Below are 20804 nucleotides of genomic sequence, written 5' to 3' on the forward strand. Positions count from 1 at the left end.
GCCGTGCCCTTTCAGAGGAACCATCCCGGCATTTGCCTGGAGTGATTTAGGGAAATCACGGAAAACCTAAATCAGGATGGCCGGACGCGGGATTGAACCGTCGTCCTCCCGAATGCGAGTCCAGTGTCTAACCACTGCGCCACCTCGCTCGGTCCCAATTTCAGTTATTCATAATGGTAATCCCTAAGTATTTAGGTGAATTAACAGCCTTGAAATGCGTTTGATTTATCGTCTAACCCAAATTTAGCGGATTCCTTTCAGCACTCATGTGAATGACTTGACACTTTTCATTAATTAGAGCCAACTGCCACCTTCCGCACTGTACAGGTATCTTGGCAACTGATTTTGATGTACTGATGACTTTGCGACATGGTAAATGACAGCATCATTTGCAAACATTCTAAGAGGTCTGCTCAGATAATCTAAATCCTTTATGTAGATTAGGAACAGCTGAGGACCTAAAATACTTCTTTGGGGAACCACAGATATCAGTTCTGTTTGACTCGATGACTTTCCATCAGTTACTACGAACTGTGACCTCTCTGACAGGAAATCACGAATCTAGTCATACAATTGAGACGCTACTTCTTTGACAAGCAATTTCATCAGAAGTCATTTGTGAGGAACGGTGTCAAAAGCCGTCTGGAAATCTAGAAATATTATGTCAATCTGAGATCCCCCGTCGATAGAAGCCATTACTTCAAGTGAACAGAGTGCTAGTTGTTTGCACAAGAAACGCTATTTTCCGAATTCGTGCTTTTTGCCAGTAGGTCGTTTTCTTCGAGATAGTTTCTGCCGACGCCGTTATCTATCAGATTAGGACAAGAGACAGGATGCTTACGTAATTCAGGAATATTGTTCAGACGCAAATGAAGTTTCAGGGAGCCTTTCTACTGTGGAAACCGCTAATTCACAATTCAGGACTGCCAGTGGAAATAGCCCCACTACACATGGGGAAATATCTAAACTGAAAAAGTTTTAAGAAGATTGAAAAGTTCGCTCACTGCAGCCTGTAGCCTGTTGAAACGGAACTAAATGATGCTAGAGCATAAGGTAGCATGCTTGCGTTCGAAACAAAGAAAATCATCTCGACTCTGGCGTTCATCAGTATAACATTCCCGCGACTCGGGGGAATTAATAGGTGGACCGGACCCTGCAAGTGCTACTGCAAGGTAATGGAGGTCAGTACGTACTGGCGGCGGACGGCTGCAACAGTAAGAGTGCGGTTTTGAATACGCCCTGCACTTGAGTTACAGAATGTAGTGTATCATCCTATGAATTGCACTCTGCAATTTTCTGGCCGTTTTGTAACGTGCATGCTGCGCTTCTACGGCTAAAAATATAGCCTGCGTTGCCAATCTTGCAGGGGGTCACACTGACCTACCACTGTTCTGTCTTTACGAAGGCGGTGAGGACGTCTATGGCTTTAGAGCTGTCCCTATACACGTCGTCCCAGTATGAGTCTCTCTCTGTAACCGAACAAAATTTTAATGGAAACAGGTTTCCTCATAGCCAATGGACTATGAGATCTTTAACGAAAATTTACTATCAAAAACAGTCTTGATCACAATTTATTTATTACGGTGACCGGTTTCGACCACAACTGTGGTCATCTTCAGACCAATGAGTAAGAACCTCCTGCTGGTAGTAAATCAGTGAGGTCTGCTGGTAGAGGAGGCACGTACACACGATCCTTGATGAAGCCCCAAAGGAAAAAATCGCATGGCGTTAGGTCGAGTGAACGTGAAGGCCATGCAAAGCAAGCCCTGTCATTGGGACCCTTGCAGCCTATCCAGCCCTTGGGTACATTGAAGTTCAACCAATCGCGTACTTCGCTATGCCAGTGCTCAGGTCGAACATTTATAAGGTTCTTGGTAAAATTGTTTCAGTTGCTAATTCATTCTACACATCATTTATAACTGTAAGTTTAATGTAATAAATATTATAAAGCGTTAAAACCAGGCTATTCATTTAGAAACACCATGTATTTACACAGCGTAGTGCTACAGATAAAAGTGTTTGAGTTGCTCCTTCATTTCACATATCATTTATAACTGTAAGTTTAATGTAATAAATATCATAAAGTGTTAAAACCCCAATACTCAATTATAAACACCCTGTATTTACACAGTGTACTGCTACAGATAACAAAATGGCTCTGAGCACTATAGGACATAATATCTGAAGTCATCAGTCCTCTAGAACTTAGAACTACTTAAACCTAACTAACCTAATGACATCACACACACCCATGCAGGCAGGCAGGATTCGAACCTGCGACGGTAGCGGTCGCGAGGTTCCAGACTGTACCACCTACAACCTCTCGGCCACCGCGGCCGGCTACAGGTAGCAGCTACCTTGTTTTTCAGTACTGGAAAGCTACACTACCGCCAGCTACTTTTATTCCTAATCAGTTTACGACGGTAAGGATGTAGTGTTGTTTAGTAATCTCTGTAACTTCTTCACTCCAACGGCTCACTTGGAGAGAGTTTAGTTCGGATTCCTGTGCCAACTTCACTTCTGTCTACTTCAGTAAGACAGTGATGAACACAGACATGACCCTGAATGGTATTCGATTTATTATGATAATTCTGTCTCGATACTTGGAGAAGTCTCAATAGTGTTCTCCATTTTTCAGATGCGTAAAACATATATGCTTATGCTGTGTTACTTACAGTTTATTCCAGAGAGTAACGTGGCATGTGTGTGCACACAGGTGTACGTGGCCGAGGCGGACGGAATCCCAGAGTACGGCAGCTCGGCGACGCTTGGGAAGCGCCTGGTGGCCGTCAAGTTCCTGCCCACCGCCTCCACCGAACAGCAGAGGTCAGTGCGTGAGGTCCCAATTGTCGTAGCAGCGTGATTCGTACTCTTCATTATCTGTCTTATGTACCCGTTCTGAACATTTCGGTTTAAAATTGAAAGCTATGTAGCAGGTGTTACATATAGTCTTCGTTCAGTTAAGCATGAAATGAATGTAACTTATCACCTGAACTGCAGTAAAATTGTCTATAAATTTTACTTTGTAACTTCACTCACTGTAAACTGCCCTGAAACACATAAGCTTGCCTGCTTAAAACCTCAGGTTTTCGCTCCGTGACGTCGAAAATCTTACGTCCCACCCGCAGGTCGTTCAGGGCGTCGCATTGATTTGTGCATTCATGAAAATGATCTCTCGGTTTAACATCTCAACTCAATGCACATTCTGCCATGAGAGCATCCATCTAAACACAGCGCACTATGTACATTAGTCCCTGAAATATTACGCATTTCTAGTTCCATAACTACAATTAATAGAAATTTGATTTAAACTGATTTGTAGAGATTCAGTTTGAAAGCATCAGCTATATCGTTCAAGAAAATTACATTCCTTTGAAAATATTACAAATCGTCGGTGCAACTTTCTGGAAAATAAATGTATGTTCTTAACTCCACACAAAGAGTGACGTTTCCTACGTTTACCTATCTAAATAAACATTCTTTTGCAATAATTATTCTATAGTTGTGGAGAAAAACGCTAACTGAACTGTTTTATTCGTTGCACTTACCATTCTGTAAGTTGTGGAGAAAAGACTTTAACTGAACTATTATATTAATTGCCACCATGGGATGAAATGCAAATAAACTCTCCCCTCCCATCTTCCATCTCACACTCACACACACCACACACACACACACACACACACACACACACACACACACACACACACACACACACACACACACACACACCAATCCTGAAGGGATTTGACTGGCTTACATGTAAACTAAAATGTGTTATTGTTTTAACACTTACTATCCATAGTCTTATAGTGTTGCAAGTACACAGACATACAGGTATTCTTGGGATATTAACTGCAAATGTCAGGCATGAAGTCAATGTCCATCTACATCTACATCGTACTGCGAAAGCCACCTAATGGTGTGTGGCGGAGGGTACTTTCAGTACCACTTTCTGATCCTTTCAACCCTGTTCCACTCGCGAAAAGTGCGTGGGAAAAATAATTGTCGATAAGCCTCTGTATTGGCTCTAATATCTCGAGTTTTCTCCTGGTGGTCAACACACGAGATGTATGTGGGCGAAGTAATGCGTTGTCCGACTCCTCTGAAAAGTGCTGTCCCGAAATTTCAACAGCAAATCTCTCCGTGATGCATAACGGAAAGAAAAGTTGCGTGGTTACCAACGTTGCTTACTTAATGTAGTTTTCCAGGCATTTCACCAGAACCTGTAAAACTTCTGGGATGATGTTAGCTTCAGAAACCTTCATCTGTAACCGTAGAGTGACGAAAGAGTTTCCAGAAGGAAGGATTCCGAAGTATCGGTAATAGCACGCCGTCCCCGTATTTTACACTTTCCTTTCGCTATCGTTCGCCCGAAAGGATGAGGTATGGTGTCAAAATCATGAGTCAAGTCATTAAACACAGTAATTCTCTCCACTTTATCTCCTGCACCAGGCTCAAAGATACATTATGCGCAATGTATTAACTATGCCAGTAGCTGGTCCTTTTTATACGATTTCATCTGTCTCGAAATACATCGCGTCTACATAGTTCCGTTACAAAATGGCTTTGGGCACTATGGGACTTAACATCTATGGTCATCAGTCCCCTAGAACTTAGAACTACTTAAACCTAACTAACCTAAGGACATCACACAACACACAGCCATCACGAGGCAGAGAAAATCCCTGACCACGAGTTCCGTTACAGTTTGAGAAAACCATTACTGCGAAAATTATTAGAGATACAGAATCGTCGTTTCCTTTAAGACATTTAACAACTCTCAAAGCTTTGTTTTCTTTCCCGTTCGTTGCAAATTTTCTTTGCAGAGGAAACCATAACGGTAAATTTTTACTTAGACATGTCGGAACTGTTCCTGTTATCGGACATCAAATAAGTGCAGGCATTTATCATTTCCTAGCATGATGGAAGTTGAACGTGCAGTAAGTGCTGAATGACACATTTCCTGAAAAGCGTATAGGCCTTGTGATCCCCATTGCATGATTTCCCGCTCTCCCGATGTCACACCATTAGACTTCTTTTGTGGGATTACGTTAAGGACCGCGTGCATACAACAGTAGTCAGTGACGTTGCAACCCTTAGTGTATGAGTCACTGAAGCTATCACAACAGCTGTCGCTGGAACGTTGACCTGTATGTGAGCTGAACTGGAATGTAGGGTTGATTCTGTGAGTGAAGTTGGGCACGCAGTGAAATTCTGGCCTAACCGAAAGAAGCTATGAGAGCTGCTAAACGATTTACGACAAACCACGAAGCTCTATATCTAATAATTTCAAAGTTATGACTAAATTATCTCATGTTTAGAAACGAGAAGAAGCGATCTGTTCAACATTCTAAAGCCAAAATCGCGTTAGTATATCTCTATTTTAAACAACTGGTTTTGACAGACTTTGCTGTCATCTTCAGGTCTTGAACACTTTGGTTACAAAACGTGTTGATTATGAGTTGGAACCTCAGGCCAAGTTATCACATTAGTGGACAAAAGTAGCATGTTTTACAAAGGTTTGTCAAAAACAAAAGAATGAAAAACCTCGAGCACTTGGCCGTGCCCGCACGTCTGTGAACGCTACATACACGGACGTGACCAAGTGTACAAGGTGGTTTTGTCAGTAAAAGTTTTATTTTTGACAAATCATTATAAAGTGTGCTACGTGTTATCCACTAACATGACAACTTTGCATGAGGTTCCAACTCACAATGAACACGTTTTGTAACAAAAATTTTGAAGACCTGAAGATGTCAGCAAAGTATGTTGAAAGAGGTTGGTTAACATACAGAAATACCGGGTGATCAAAAAGTCAGTATAAATTTGAAAACTGAATAAATCATGGGATAATGTAGATAGAGAGGTACAAATTGACACACATGCTTGGAATGAAATGGGGTTTTGTTAGAACCAAAAACATACAAAAGTTCAAAAAATGTCCGGCAGATGGCGCTTCATCTGATCACAATAGGAAGAATAAGCATAACAAAGTAAGACAAAGCAGATATGATGTTCTTTACAGGAAATGCTCAATATGTCCACCATCATTCCTCAACAATAGCTGTAGTCGAGGAATAATGTTGTGAACAGCACTGTAAAGCGTGTCCGGAGTTATGGTGAGGCATTGGCGTTGGGTGTTGTCTTTCAGCATCCCTAGAGATGTCGGTCGATCACGATATACTTGCGACTTCAGGTAACCCCAACGCCAACAATCGCACGGACTGAGGTCTGGGGGCCTGGGAGGCCAAGCATCACGAAAGTGATGGCTGAGTACACGATCATCACCAAACGACGCGCGTAAGAGATCTTTCACGCGTCTAGCAATATGGGGTGGAGCGCCATCCCGCATAAACATCGTACGTTCCAGCAGGTGTTTATCAGCCAGACTGGGGATGATGCGATTCTGTAACGTATCGGCCTACCTCTCACCCGTCACGGTAGCAGTTACAAAACCAGAATCACGCATTTCCGCGGAGAAAAAAGGCCAGATAACAGTAGATGTGGTAAATCCAACACATACCGTGACTTTCTCGTCGTGTAATGGAGTTTCCACGACAGTTCTAGGATTTTCGGTAGCCCAAATTCTACAGTTGTGGGCGTTGACAGACCCTCGGAGCGTGAAATGAGCTTCGTCGGTCCACAACACGTTACTCAAACAATCGTCATCTTCCGCCGTCTTTTGAAATGCCCACACCGCAAATGCCCTCCGCTTCACTAAATCCCCAGGTAACAGTTCATGATGCCCATGGATTTTGTACGGATAGCATCGGAGGGTACGCCTAAGTGCAAACCAAACAGTAGTGTATGGAATGCCGGTGCGACGTGCGACTGCACGAGCGCTGACTTCCCCGTGCATAGACGAACCCGCTGCAGTCTCCATTTGTTCCTGAACTGTCTCAGCAGCATTACACCTTGTGCTCGGTCAGCCACTACGGAATCTATCGTCTAAACAACCCGTGGCTTCGAACTTCGAAATCATTCTCGCCACAGCTGCATTTGTCAACGGACCTTTACCCGTTCGAATCCCCTTCCTATGGCGATAGGATCGTGACGCTGAACTAGCACATTCCCCATTTGATAAAACAGCTTCACTGAAAGCGCCTTTTCAGGTAACGTCAACGTGCTGCGACTGCTGGCGCATCTTGTGAAGTGTTTTTTTTTTGTTTTTTTTTGTTCTAATAAAAGCCCATGTCATTCCATACATTTGTGTCAATTTTTACCTCTTTATCTACATTATTCCATGGTTTATTAAGTTTTCAAATTTATACTGACTTTTTGATAACCCGGTAGTTTAGGTGATTTTGGCCTTAGAAAGATTTTTTTCCAAGTTGTGAATTTTTGAAATAATCGCAGGACTTTACTGACATCCTATTACCGACTGTGGCGACAACTGCTCTCAGCAAAGCGGATATCTTGATCACTGGTAAAGTTTTCGTCGTTCTGTCGAGTAGTGATTGAAATAGAAGATGCACCCACGTCGAGAAAGGGGCCAGTAGCCGCACGTATGCCTCTTTTCGCATGTGAGGCAGAGACAAACGGACGGGTGGCGACTAGACGTAGGACGCACACGTGCAAAGTACCTTGTGACTCACCGTTGTGATTGGCCCGGTGCTCTGCAGACTGCTACTGGAACGGAGCCGACTGTTGCAGACAAGACTTCCTGCGCGACGTGCGCATCCTGGGCGCTCTGGAGGACGCGAACCTGGCGCGCGTGCTGGGTCTGAGCACGCGCGAGGAGCCGCTGGGCGTCGTGCTGGAGTACCTGGAGCACGGGGACCTCACGCAGTTCCTGCGCGCGCACCAGCTGGCCGGCGACGCCGCCCACTCCACGCACGACACGCTCAGGTGCGTACGCTTAAGCCGGCCTCGCGCGGGACGGGTCTCTCGTCTTGAAGAGCGACAGGTGTGGTTTCCATCGCGGCTGCTGCACGCTTAGGAACGAGCTGGCGCATCACATGGACTGTACTCCGCGTTTACATTTGCGAGCCGCATTGCTCCCCAGTAGCTGCCTATCGTTCGGTTGGTACATAAGTTCGTGGCGTTTTTCCATAAGTTTAAACACAACAGATACAGAATGAGATTTTCACTCTACAGCGGAGTGTGCGCTGATATGAAACTTCCTGGCAGATTAAAACTGTGTGCCGGACCGACACTCGAACTCGGGAACTTTGCCTTTCGCGGGCAAGTGCTCTACCATCTGAGCTACCCGGATACTGGCAGAAGTAAAGCTGGGAGGACAGGGCGTGAGTCGTGCTTGGGTAGCTCAGATGGTAGAGCACTTGCCCGCGAAAGGCAAAGTTCCCGAGTTCGAGTCTCGGTCCGGTACACAGTTTTAATCTGCCAGGAAGTTTCACAACAGATACAGATAACAAAGAATTTCCTCATCAATCACATACTCATCCGTGAGTGTTTACAAAAGTCGACCAGTGTTGGGTGATTTTTCGATTCCACGACTGTAGAAATGACGTGGTTTTGAGGCGAAGAACTCGTCGAGCTATGTTGGGACCGCATTTCCATCCGGAAAGGAAGGTCTCTGAAGGCTGGTCGATAGAGAGATGAAAGGTAAACACCTGAAGGTGTAAGGTCAAGTCAATCAGGTGGGTGCAGAAAGACTTCCCAATCCAACTCTTCTATAGTGCTTTTTTTTTTTTTTTTTGGTCAGTTTAGCAGAATGCGGGCCTGCGGGCGGGCGTTATCGGGCAGCAGCATCACTAATCACTTCACGCGGTATTCCTCGTTGTTGATCTTGGACTGCGTCTGCAGGACGTCTCAGTTATTGACAGTAAACGTCAGCAGTGATGGTTACACATCGGGGAATGAATTCGTAATGAAACACGCCGTCGCTCTTCCACCAAATGCGTGGTTCTTTGGACGTGGAGTTGCTGTTTCTTCCTTTTTTTTTTCTCTCAGCCATTCCTTTCTTTTTCTTATGTCTGCATGAAGGACTCCATTTCTTGTAACCAGTACCAATACATGATAGGAAAGGTCGGTGTTGTTCACGAACCAATTGATGACGAGCAAGCAGAGATATACATATGACCACCCGCTGATTTTTGGGATTTTGGTACAGAGCATGTGGTTCCCATACGTCCGATTTGTGAACCTTCTCTATTGCGTGAAAACGTCACACGGTAGAGGAATGATTACACTTCATCACATTCGCAATTCTCGACTGCAGTGACGTGGATCATTGTGGATTAACGTGTTTAAACGATTTTCATCAAACTCCGAAGGCCTTCCTGAACGTGGAGAGTCACTACTGTCCAAACCATCCTCCTTAAAACGACAAAACCAGTTTACTGGCCTGCTCTCTTCAATGGCATTATCCCTATACACGATTTCAAGTGTTTTTATGGCTACCTCCGCTCGTGTCATCCCTCTACTGAACTCAAACAGAAGAATATATCGAAATTGTTCCGACTTCTCCACTTGGCACTTCATTTTCTAGTGTCCACAGCTTCACTCACTATTTCCAAGTGACAAAATAACAATATGTAAAATAGCAACAGTGACATACAAATAAAGAATGACGATCGACAAATAAACCAATATAAAACGGAATACCAAATGCAAAACAAGAACGCAAAGAACATATGCAACTACTTAATATAGCTGATTTCAAATCAAATAGTTTGTGAAAATGGACACACGTATTGCTCTAATAAGAAGCATATTCCCTGCCCTGTCTGTTCCATGTGTGATACATTTAAATAAACTTCACTATCTAGAAGCAACGTACAAGGCAAAATAGTCCCACGTCCATTTTGAAAGAATATTGCTTTTCAGAAGTTCCATTACAAATGGCGTGCGATGATTTTACAATATGAAAAAGTTCTTCACAGATCACTACCACTTGCAGCAATTGTTGACTTACTTAAATGATGTAATGAAACAACATGTTACGAGGTACAAACATCATCTTCAGACTACGATGGCAATAAAGAAACACACAATAAAAGCACGCATAAACATTACAGTTGTTCTTTATGGTCTCACTACTTCCTATGGTTATCCTGCAGAGGAGGCTTGGATGACCTAGTACGAGGGATATTGACTTAGTTTGTTGATTTTCTGTTCACAACAAAAAGTGTAAACAATCACACATTTCGTTCAAATGAAACAGCTGACTTGAGTGTTCAGTTACCACCATTGCTGTGACTCATTGGATCGTACCAATCACTTTTGATAAACATACCAAGGGTACTCAAAACACTACATCACCATCAACTTTATTGGTCAATAGAAACAAGATGGCTGTCAAAGCGAAGCTTCTGCAAGTCGCGCTGTCAGATTTCTGATATTAGTTGACGAAATGCATTACATTAAGACATAGTGGAAGTTTGATTTTCTACGAGAATCTTTGTAATGAATTACAATGCTTTTGCTACTGGAGAATAGATTCATGTATTTTCTTAATCGTTACATATGTTCTATTTTAACATTACTGAAGTGATATATTTATAATTCTTAAAAATAATTTTTATACTGTCAATACTAACACCAAATTGTCAAGTCTGTCTTATTTTTATATATCTCTTCTAGCAATATCTGAGATGTGAGAGCGAGATGTGCGGAATACATTGCAAGTCTCTGACAACACTATGATCTACACACTGATGGTTCATTCGAAGCAAACTTTGTTTGGACCGCCAAGTATTTTCTGTTTCACAGTTGAGTTGATTGTGATTTCGTGCTTAAGTGTCCTTTTGCAAGTTTATGAACGGGACATAACTGGACTCGTGACAAGAAGACACCGTTTCACGTGATCAAACTGAGTGATGTTTAAAATGTTTAAAAGCTTCGTCCCTACTATTTCTATCAAGTTTCCAAGTGTCTGCTTACTTCATATTTTGATAATTTTTTAACATTAATAGTCACTGTACTTGGGTCCTGCTACGATAAATTGTTTAAACTACTTGATATCCCTACAGCTGTAATTTTTTCTTTATTTGTTGTGCTTTTATCTCATTTCAGACGCGCTGTAGATGGTATTACATCATTTGTACAACAGTAATATGTCGTGCTTCAAATTTTTAAGCTCAGAGTAGCTATGGGTCACGCAAAAGTACTTCAGTAATACCTTTATGTAATTTAAAATGAATTATTAGTGCATTCGGCAATTGTTTTATCTGCTACATTCGAAGAGTTTCAAGCAATAGAGATGAACTTAGATGTATGAATATCTTGTTGATCTTACATCAAATGACAAAAACTGATGTAATGGATAAAGTTACGCCGGCCGCTGTGGCCGAGTGGTACTAGGCGCTTCAGTCCGGAACCGCGCTGCTGCTACGGTCGCAGGTTCGAATCCTACCTCGGGCACGGATATGTGTGATGTCCTTAGGTTAGTTAGGCTTAAGTAGTTCTAAGTCTAGGGGACTGATGACTTCCGATGTTAAGTCCCACAGTTCTTAGCGCCATTTGAACCATTTTTTGATAAATATGCGTAGAACTAATCTTCCTTGAAGCAGGAATCGTGTTTTCTTTTTATCTTCTGCAGCCTGTAAACAAGATCCTGTATTTCAGTTGCATTCCTTATAATAATAAGAGATATGTTGTCAAGGTGTCAAATATTCCTTTCCAAATTTCCAGCTTCAGCTGCCTGCTGTACATGGCCTGCCAGATAGCGTCTGGGATGCGCTACCTGGAGACGCTGAACTTCGTTCACAGAGACCTCGCTACGCGGTACGTTGCGGTTTTAATACCTAGAACAGAGAAATCTATTATTGAGGTTATGTTGAAATAAATATTTACTTCACATTTGAACTAAACGTATCTACTACATAGATAATGTGAGGTAAACGATATTGACGGAAGCTTCACCTGATGGTAATTCCATTGCCACTACAGCATTCTTAAGGCAGTTAAAACTAAAACGGAATTTTTATCGGAACTTCCTGTCTCGGAGATTAGATACGTAATAAAATGTATTTCCCTGCAGCCGCAAGTTCTCCATTCGTCACTCTCCCACCCGCTCACCATTCCTCACTCGCAATGAAACACACTGTAAAAGACAGAATGTGACCTGCGTACTATTTCACACAAGTACTAGCTAACACTTGGTTAAAGAATCGTAAAAGAAGGTTGCATACATGGAAGAAGCCTGGAGATACTGATAGGTTTCAGATACTTTACATAATGGTAAGACAGAGATTTGAGAACCAGGTTTTCAATTGTAAGACATTTCCAGGGGCAGACGTGGACTCTGACCAAAATATATTGGTTATAAACTGTAGATTAAAACTGAAGAAACTACAAAAAGGTGGTAATTTAAGGAGATGGGACCTGGATAAACTGACTAAATCAGAGGTTGTACAGAGTTTCAGGGAGAGCATAAGGGAAAAATTGACAAGAATGGTGGAAAGAAATACCGTAGAAGAAGAATGGGTAGCTTTGAGGGATGAAGTAGTGAAGGCAGCAGAGGATCAAGTAGGTAAAAAGACGAGGGCTAGTAGAAATCCTTGGGTATCAGAAGAAATATTGAATTTAATTGATGAAAGGAGAATATATAAAAATGCAGTAAATGAAGCAGGCAAAAAGGAATACAAACGTCTCAAAAATGAGATAAACAGGAAGTGCAAAATGGCTAAGCAGGCATGGCTACTGGACAAATGTAAGGATGTAGAGGCTAATCTCACTAGGGGTAAGATAGATACTGCCTTCAGGAAAATTAAAGAGACCTTTGGAGAAAAGAGAACCACTTGTATGAATATCAAGAGCTCAGATGGAAACCCAGTTCTAAGCAAAGAAGTGAAAGCAGAAAGGTGGAAGGAGTGTATAGAGGGTCTATACAATGGTAATGTACTTGACAATATTATGGAAATGGAAGAGGATGTAGATGAAGATGAAATGGGAAATATGATACTACGTGAAGGGTTTGACAGAGCATTGAAAGACCTGAGTCGAAACAAGGCCCCCGGAGTAGACAACATTCCATTAGAACTACTGACAGCCTTGGGAGAGCTAGTCCTGACAAAACTCTACAATCTGGTGAGCAAGATGTATGAGACAGGCGAAATACCCTCAGACTTTAAGAAGAATATAATAATTCCAATCCTAAAGAAAGCAGGTGTTGACAGATGTGAATCCTACCTAACTATCAGTTTAATAAGTCACGGCTGCAAAATACTAACGCGAATTCTTTAGAGACGAATGGAAAAACTAGTAGAAGCCGACCTTGGGGAAGATCAGTTTGGATTCCGTAGAAATATCGGAACAACTGAGGCAATGCTGACCCTACGACTTATCTTAGAAGAAAGATTAAGGAAAGGCAAACCTACGTTTCTAGCATTTGTAGACCTAGAGAAAGCTTTTGACAACGTTGACTGGAATACTCATTTTCAAATTCTGAAGGTGGCAGGGGTAAAATACAGGGAGCGAAAGGCTATTTACAATTTCTACAGAAACCAGATGGCAGTTATGAGTCGAGGGACATCAAAGGGAAGCAGTGGTTGAGAAGGGAGTGAGACAGGGTTGTAGCCTCTCCCCGATGTTATTCAATCTCTATATTGAGCAAGCAGTGAAGGAAACAAAAGAAAAATTCGGAGTAGATATTAAAATCCATGGAGAAGAAATAAAAACTTTGAGGTTCGCCGATGACATTATAATTCTGTCAGAGACGGCAAAGGAGTTCGAAGAGCAGTTGAACGGAATGGATAGTGTCTTGAATGGAGGATGTAAGATGAACATCAACAAAAGAAAAACAAGGACAATGGAATGTAGTCGAATTAAGTCTGGTGATGCTGAGGGAATTAGATTAGGAAATGAGACACTTAAAGTAGTAAAGGAGTTTTGCTATTTGGGGAGCCAAATAACTGATCATGGTCGAAGTAGAGAGGATATAAAATGTAGACTGGCAATGGCAAGGAAAGCGTTTCTGAAGAAGAGAAAATTGTTAACATCGAGTGTAGATTTAAGTGTCAGGAAGTCGTTTCTGAAAGTATTTGTATGGAGTGTAGCCATGTATGGAAGTGAAACATGGACGATAAATATTTTGGACAGGAAGAGAATAGAAACTTTCGAAATGTGGTGCTACAGAAGAATGCTGAAGATTAGATGGGTAGATCACATAAGTAATGAGGAAGTACTGAATAGGATTGGGGAGAAGAGAAGTTTGTGGCACAACTTGACTAGAAGAAGGGTTGGTAGGACATGTTCTGAGGCATCAAGAAATCACCAATTTAGTATTGGAGGTCAGTGTGGAGGGTAAAAATCGTAGAGGGAGACCAAGAGATGAATACACTAAGCAGATTCAGAAGGATGTAGGTTGCCGTCGGTACTAGGAGATAAAGAAGCTTGCCCAGGATAGAGTAGCATGGAGAGCTGCATCAAACCAGGCTCAGGACTGAAGACCACAGCAACAACAACAACAACAATAACTTTGGAAACATCGGGTTCCTCAACTTATGATACGAGTTTCGTTCCCTATATTGGACATTTAAATGTTCTGTAAAAGCGTTTCACACCAGAAATGTAAAGTATGGAGTTCACTTAATTATAAATCAGTTTCGAACCCGGGAACACTGCATACACTAATACATGGCCTTATAACTGAAAAATAAAATGTGGTGTGGCTTGGGCCTCCCGTCGGGTAGATCGTTCGCTGGTGCAGGTCTTTCGATTTGACGCCACTTCGGCGACCCGCGCGTCAATGGGGATGAAATGATGATGATTAGGACAACACAATATCCAGCCTCTGAGCGGAGAAAATCTCCGACCCAGCCGGGAATCGAACCTTTTTTTTTTTGTAACCATATATATTTATTTAAATATTTTAACAACGATACATTTAAAAAAAGACATTTTATTCTATTAATCTATTATCCTAGTGATGGTTAATATTATTGTCATTTTATATGTTTTCGTTTTTCTCTTATTGTTTGTTCCTTAAACCCTTTTACATGGCCATTTGTCGTCTTTTTTTCGAGGGGGGTAGACATTGCAGGACAGGCATAACAGTTTATATTTGGCATCGTTGCATTGATTTGAGTTTATGTTTCTGTATGTGATGCACTTGTGATGACACAGGCACATTGTGTATCCTGGTTTGATCTCTTCCTCTAGTTACACTGTTTAGTGGGACAGTATGAAGGACCGTCACCATGATAGGTGGAGCAGAAGTGGAAGAAACTTTTTTTTTTTTTTTACATATACTACAGAATATACCTAATTGAAGAAGAGAGAAAATTTTGTCATATTACATAAGAGAAGCAGAAAGGATAGTGTGAGTAATCAATAGAATTTTATAGGCACAAAGTAAAGGAAATCAAAATATCTAATAATAATGAGTAGTTGGCACTTTCCACTAAGGAGCACTTAGGATTGACAGTCTGTCACGCTGACCATTCAGCTACCGGGGGCGGGCGCCTTATAACTAAAGTGAGACCAAAGATATGAGCGAGGTTCTAATACAGCTCAGATCATTGGGGAACTACTGTCACTACGTTCTGTATCTGATCTTTCCAGAGTCATTAATTTGAGAAAAAAGGAATAATTAACCAAATCTCTCCCACCAGACGACAGTAAATCTGTCTGGAAGTGACACCCTCCCACCTCCACTTCTATACAACATAAGTGCGTCAGTAGACAATTGCATTTCATCCCGTAGTAATCGAATACTTTTCAGATACGAATGTCTCGTCCCCAGCTGCAAATTGTACCTCACTTGCCAGGAAATTACAGGCAACAGGTTACAGGATATATTGGCAGCAGCTGCTACCAAATTTTGTTCAACACTGAAATCTCTCTTCACACACACTTCAGTTTTCACTTGCATAACTAATGAATCATACCACCTAATCTTTTCTCATGTAATCACTCATCTGAATATCACAAATCCACATTGGTTTCACGGATATTCAAATAAATTTCGCGCCCAGCACATTTTCAAAAGACCAAAGCTGATAAAACAGCTGAAATAACAGCTCTTTCTACGCTATATTACACCACTTATCCGCAGGTAATGTCCCATTCGTTGCATATATATGTTCCTTAGGGCGTGAATAAGGATATAGCATGGTCCAAAAAATAACTACAGGGAATAAAGAGCTGTTCAAAATATTTAACATTCCTTGCCGAAAAAATTATTCCATGCTTCAAAATACTATAACAGCGAAGTGAAAATAGATACTAATGAAGCCGATCAAATACCAGTCCATTGCAACACAGATATTACAATTTTAGTAGAAATGGCAGGCCCCAGACGTCGCATGAACTGAACTGTTCATGGAAATATCAAACGTTGCTGTCCCGTCCTTTCACAGTTGTTGCCAATCATTAGAGTTCCTCACCAGTACTTCCCTAATGACACACAATGTCCCACAGAGCTTTCACCCAACGTTCCAACTCGTCTTTTAGTAACCGTCCGGCTCCTTAGCTGAATGGTTGCTTTGGGGAGAGGGGACGAAACAGCGATGTCGTCAGTCCCATCGGATTTGGGAAGGATGGAGAAGGAAGTCGGCTGTGCCCTTTCGAAGGAACCATCCCGATATTTTCCTGAAATCGAAATTAGGATGGCGGGAGGCGGCTTTGAACTGTAATCCTCCCGAAAACGAGTCCAGTGTGCAAACCACTGCGCCACTTCGCTCGGTTTAGCTGAGTGGTCAGCGCGTGCGACTGGTATGCAGTGGGCCTGGCTTCGATTCGCGGCCGGATCGGAGATTTTCTCCACTCAGTGATTGGATGTCGCCACGCGGGATTAGCCGAGCGGTCTGATGGCGCTGCAGTCATGGACTGTGCGGCTGATCCCGGAGGAGGTTCGACTCCTCCCTCCGGCATGGGTGTGTGTGTCTGTCCTTAGAATAATTTAGGTTAAGTAGTCTGTAAGCTTAGGGACTGATGACCTTAGCAGTTAAGTTCCATAAGATTTCAAACACGTTTGAACATTTTTTTTTGATTGAATGTTGAGTTGTCCTCATCATCACTTCATCATCATCGAGGATCAAGTCGCTTAATGTGGCATCAACCAAAAAGACTTACAAATCGGTCGCCAAACTTCCTCGAGAGGGGATTCCCGGACATCAATCCCATAAAATCATTGTTTTTAATTTTTAGTAACATTTCTCATTATGCATGCTTTACTCAGACGAATGATCTACAAACAGTCTCATTCTCTTTGTCTTTTTCTTGACTCAGGAACTGCCTGGTCGGTGAGGGCTACCACGTGAAGGTGTGCGACTTTGGCACCGACAACGAGCTGTACGCAGCTGACTATTACAAGGTGGACGGCGCCAACGCGGTACCCGTGAGATGGATGGCCTGGGAGTCGGTTTGCCAGGTGTGTATGGTGGCCACGATAGAACTGCCACACGCAAATGACAGTTATGGCAAACTAAGAGTTAGTGTGAAGTAGAATTTTAATACGCTTCTTCTAACCTCAGACATTAACAGCATACTCTGCTAGGATTAAAGCTTTCTATAGCTTATACAGGGGACTTCAAAAAGTGACGTCTTCCCATGGTAAGACAGCTGCCCGACAAGAGTGGCTCATTGTCAGAACAAAGTATATATTTTGGGTTCCCTTCATACACAGTTCTGCTGCGATATGGTTAACAGAAGCATGACAGTGGGCGAATGAAATTGTACGGCAACTGGAAACGTAGCACAACGTTGAAGTAAGCGGGACAGCACGAACACGTGGGTAAAACGTGTAAATTCACGGTGAAATAGTGACGGTACGTGGACCTCATGCAATTTCGCGTTCAGCTGTGGTGAAATGGTGGTAACAATTTGTCCAACCCTGCATAGATGTGGATGATGCTGGTTTGGAAGGAAGGCCATTAATATCGACCACAAAAGATTATAACGAAGCAATCTTTCCGGCAAGCTGGAAGAAAATCTTGGGGAAAAACATTTTCCAACGGGCGATGACTTCTACACAGCAGTTCTCGAATGGCTCTGTGACCAAGAAGCAGGTTTCTGTCGTCGAGGAACTGAAAGACTGGTGGAACGTTTTGAACGATGTCTGCAGAGACTTGGTGTCTGTGTTGAGTAATAGTGTCATGCATATGTTTCCATTTGAAATGAAGTTTAGCATTTAATATGTTAGTTGCCCTGAGAAAGTAGTAAAGAAATAACCTTTTGAAGTCCTCTCTTACCATATGTGCTATCTACGTGACGCCCATTTAACGACAATCGCTACCCGTCACGAGTTTTACCTACACTGATTAATATTTTGATGAGGTGACTGACTGTCTTTTGTCGTCAGATACTTAAGCAAACGCATTTTTAATCACCAGCCTTTATTCCCTTTATTCGGTCGCACAGACCATCGTCACTGGAAGAGAAGGGAAATACATTAGACGGAAAATCAGTTTATTTTTCTCCTGAGGACTTCCGAAACATCTAAAAGAAAAGTAAATTGTTTATCTTCCTGTGATGGAGGTCTGAGTGACCGAAACAGGTAGAAGATAACTTACGCAGTTGATGGTTAAAAATGCAGTTCCTTGAGGTAAACATATTGTTTCCACTTCCTCACTTTTTCTATCACGCTGGACGCTGTAATATATAAACAAATTTCTTGACAACGGAGCAGACATCATTTATAGTAGTGGATTTATTTGTACCCAGACTAAATCCCTACAGGACTCTTAACAACCATTTCGTGAACTCCGCAACCGTGGTGCACAATAACCTTCAGTCTGTGGACTTTTTAGGGCGTGAAAAGTGCATTTTAGGCGCCTAAAATAGACTCTTTCAATACCTCAAGCTGTGTAGAACCTAAAATACGCCCTAAAAAGCGTTAGGAAGAGAAAGTAAACGTGTTACAAAATACAGATGGGCTTATTATTATTCATAAAAAAAAAGGAAAATAAAAATATGTGCAGTTGCACAAGCCAGCAACATGATTCTCTTGTCCAAACTAATGCCACACCTTTTTAGTTTTCTCAAGATAAAAATACGGTACATAATACAATTAACCACAAGTTGCAATATGTGCACTAAGTAATTTAATGCATACCGGATAAAATAGGGGTTGCAAACATTCAGACCGTTGTTGGCTTCACCTTAAATAACTAAAACATTTTCTGTACTTCATAGAGAAAACTGTGCCTCTTGTCAGCCAGTACTAATTCATATACCGAAACTGAACTCCCCACGTGCATGCATGTGATGAGTGTACTTCCCTCTCAGCACGTTCTGGACAGCAATTCGGCAATCAGGGGAGTTGGGTTTCCTGCTACGCATGTATGCTGTTGGGCACAAGTCCTTCAGCCCGGGGTTCTTCTGCAAAATCTTTTGAATGTTTTTCTGTACTTTTTCTCTCACATCATCTTGCGCTTCATTAATTTTGTTTTTGACATCCTCTAGTGAAGAAATGTTCTCGTAGATACGCCCAGCTGATTCGTCTAATTTATAGATAGTTCTTGCCATAAATGGGTAGTTTGCTATAAGACAAGGCTCGTTGGATTGAAGGATGTTTGAGTAACTGTTTTGCTAAAGTTACAGCATCGGCCTCCTCCACTAGATTTTCAGTTACCTGCTGGACTGCCGAGAAATAGTTCTGCAGTATTCTGCTGTTGCTATCGTCGTGTCCCAGTGGATAACAACAGGTTCATGTGGCAAGAAGAAAAAACTTTATTTATAGTGGAGATTAATTTGTTTACCTTAGGGAATTTGCCTTTACTTGCTCTCGTATACGGTTGGTACCATGCGCTACGGAAGTTACATGCAGCATCAAAGGGTAGAATACTTGAATGCTGCAACGATTAATGTAGTAGCGGCATCTGTGAAGGCCAGAAGCATCTTGTTTTCATCCACGTTATTTGGACATGGCAGGCATTGTTGACAGATTTGCAATTTACCGGCCAAGATTGTCAATAGTTTAATCAAAAGAAATCCATATGAAAGATTCCCCAGTATCTTCTCGGGTTGTGTGCAACACGTCACTGTAAGTTGAATCCACATAGTTTTTACGCAGTATTCATCCTGCAGGAAAAGACTATCCTCAGTTATTTTCTGGATGTATTCCGATTTTTGTCTTCCTCTACAGTTTTTGCCCTCTCCAACTTCTGGTACAGTGGAAGGCATTCCCTGATGTATAGATAGACGTCCTATCATCCTGTCTACTCTCCTTGTCAATGTGGTTCCACATATTCCTTTCCGATTCTGCCCAAATTCTCTTCATTCCTCACCTTATTAGTCCACCTAATTTTCAACATCCGTATGTAGCACCACACCTCAAACGCTTCGATTCTCTTCTGTTCCGGTTTTTCCACAGTCCACGTTGCACTACCATACAATGCTGGGCTCCAAAGTGCATTCTCAGAAATTTCTTCCTCAAATTGAGGCCTATGTTTGATACTTGTAGATTTAACTTCGTCAGAAATGTACTTTTCGCCACTGGTAGTCTCCTTTAGAGGTCCCCTTTTTCTCTCCGTCATTGGTTATTTTGCTGCTTAGGTAACAAAATTCTTTGACTTCTCTACTTCGTGACCATCAATCCTGATGATAAGTTTCTCGCTGTTCTAATTTCTGTTACTTCTCATTACATTCGTCTTTCTTTAATTTACTCTCAGTCCATATTCTACACTCATTAGACTGTTCATTCCATTCAGCAGATCACGTAATTCTTCCTCACTTTAAATCAGGTTAGCAATGTCATCAAAGAATCTTATCTCTGATATCATTTCACCTTAAATTTTAATTCCACTCCTCAACCTTTCTTTTATTTCCATCATTGCATCTTCGATGTGCTGATTGAACAGCAGTGGCGAAAGACTACGTCCCTGTCTTACACCTTTTTTAATCCGAGCTCATCGTAGCTTGTCGTCCACTCCCATTATCCCCCATATTGCTTA

General features: G+C 42.0%; 1 protein-coding gene across 1 annotated transcript in view; it reads left to right on the plus strand.

The window, feature by feature from the left end:
* LOC124796183 (discoidin domain-containing receptor 2-like) overlaps positions 1-20804 on the plus strand; it is a 136072-nt gene that overhangs the window by 105545 nt on the left and 9723 nt on the right. The window contains exons 12-15 of the mRNA XM_047260273.1: positions 2717-2826; positions 7657-7851; positions 11599-11691; positions 17140-17281. Coding sequence (XP_047116229.1) covers positions 2717-2826; positions 7657-7851; positions 11599-11691; positions 17140-17281 — 540 coding nt within the window. The remainder of the gene's footprint in view (positions 1-2716; positions 2827-7656; positions 7852-11598; positions 11692-17139; positions 17282-20804) is intronic.

Source organism: Schistocerca piceifrons, chromosome 4 (assembly GCF_021461385.2).
Source record: "Schistocerca piceifrons isolate TAMUIC-IGC-003096 chromosome 4, iqSchPice1.1, whole genome shotgun sequence".
In the NCBI taxonomy this organism is placed as follows: domain Eukaryota; kingdom Metazoa; phylum Arthropoda; class Insecta; order Orthoptera; family Acrididae; genus Schistocerca; species Schistocerca piceifrons.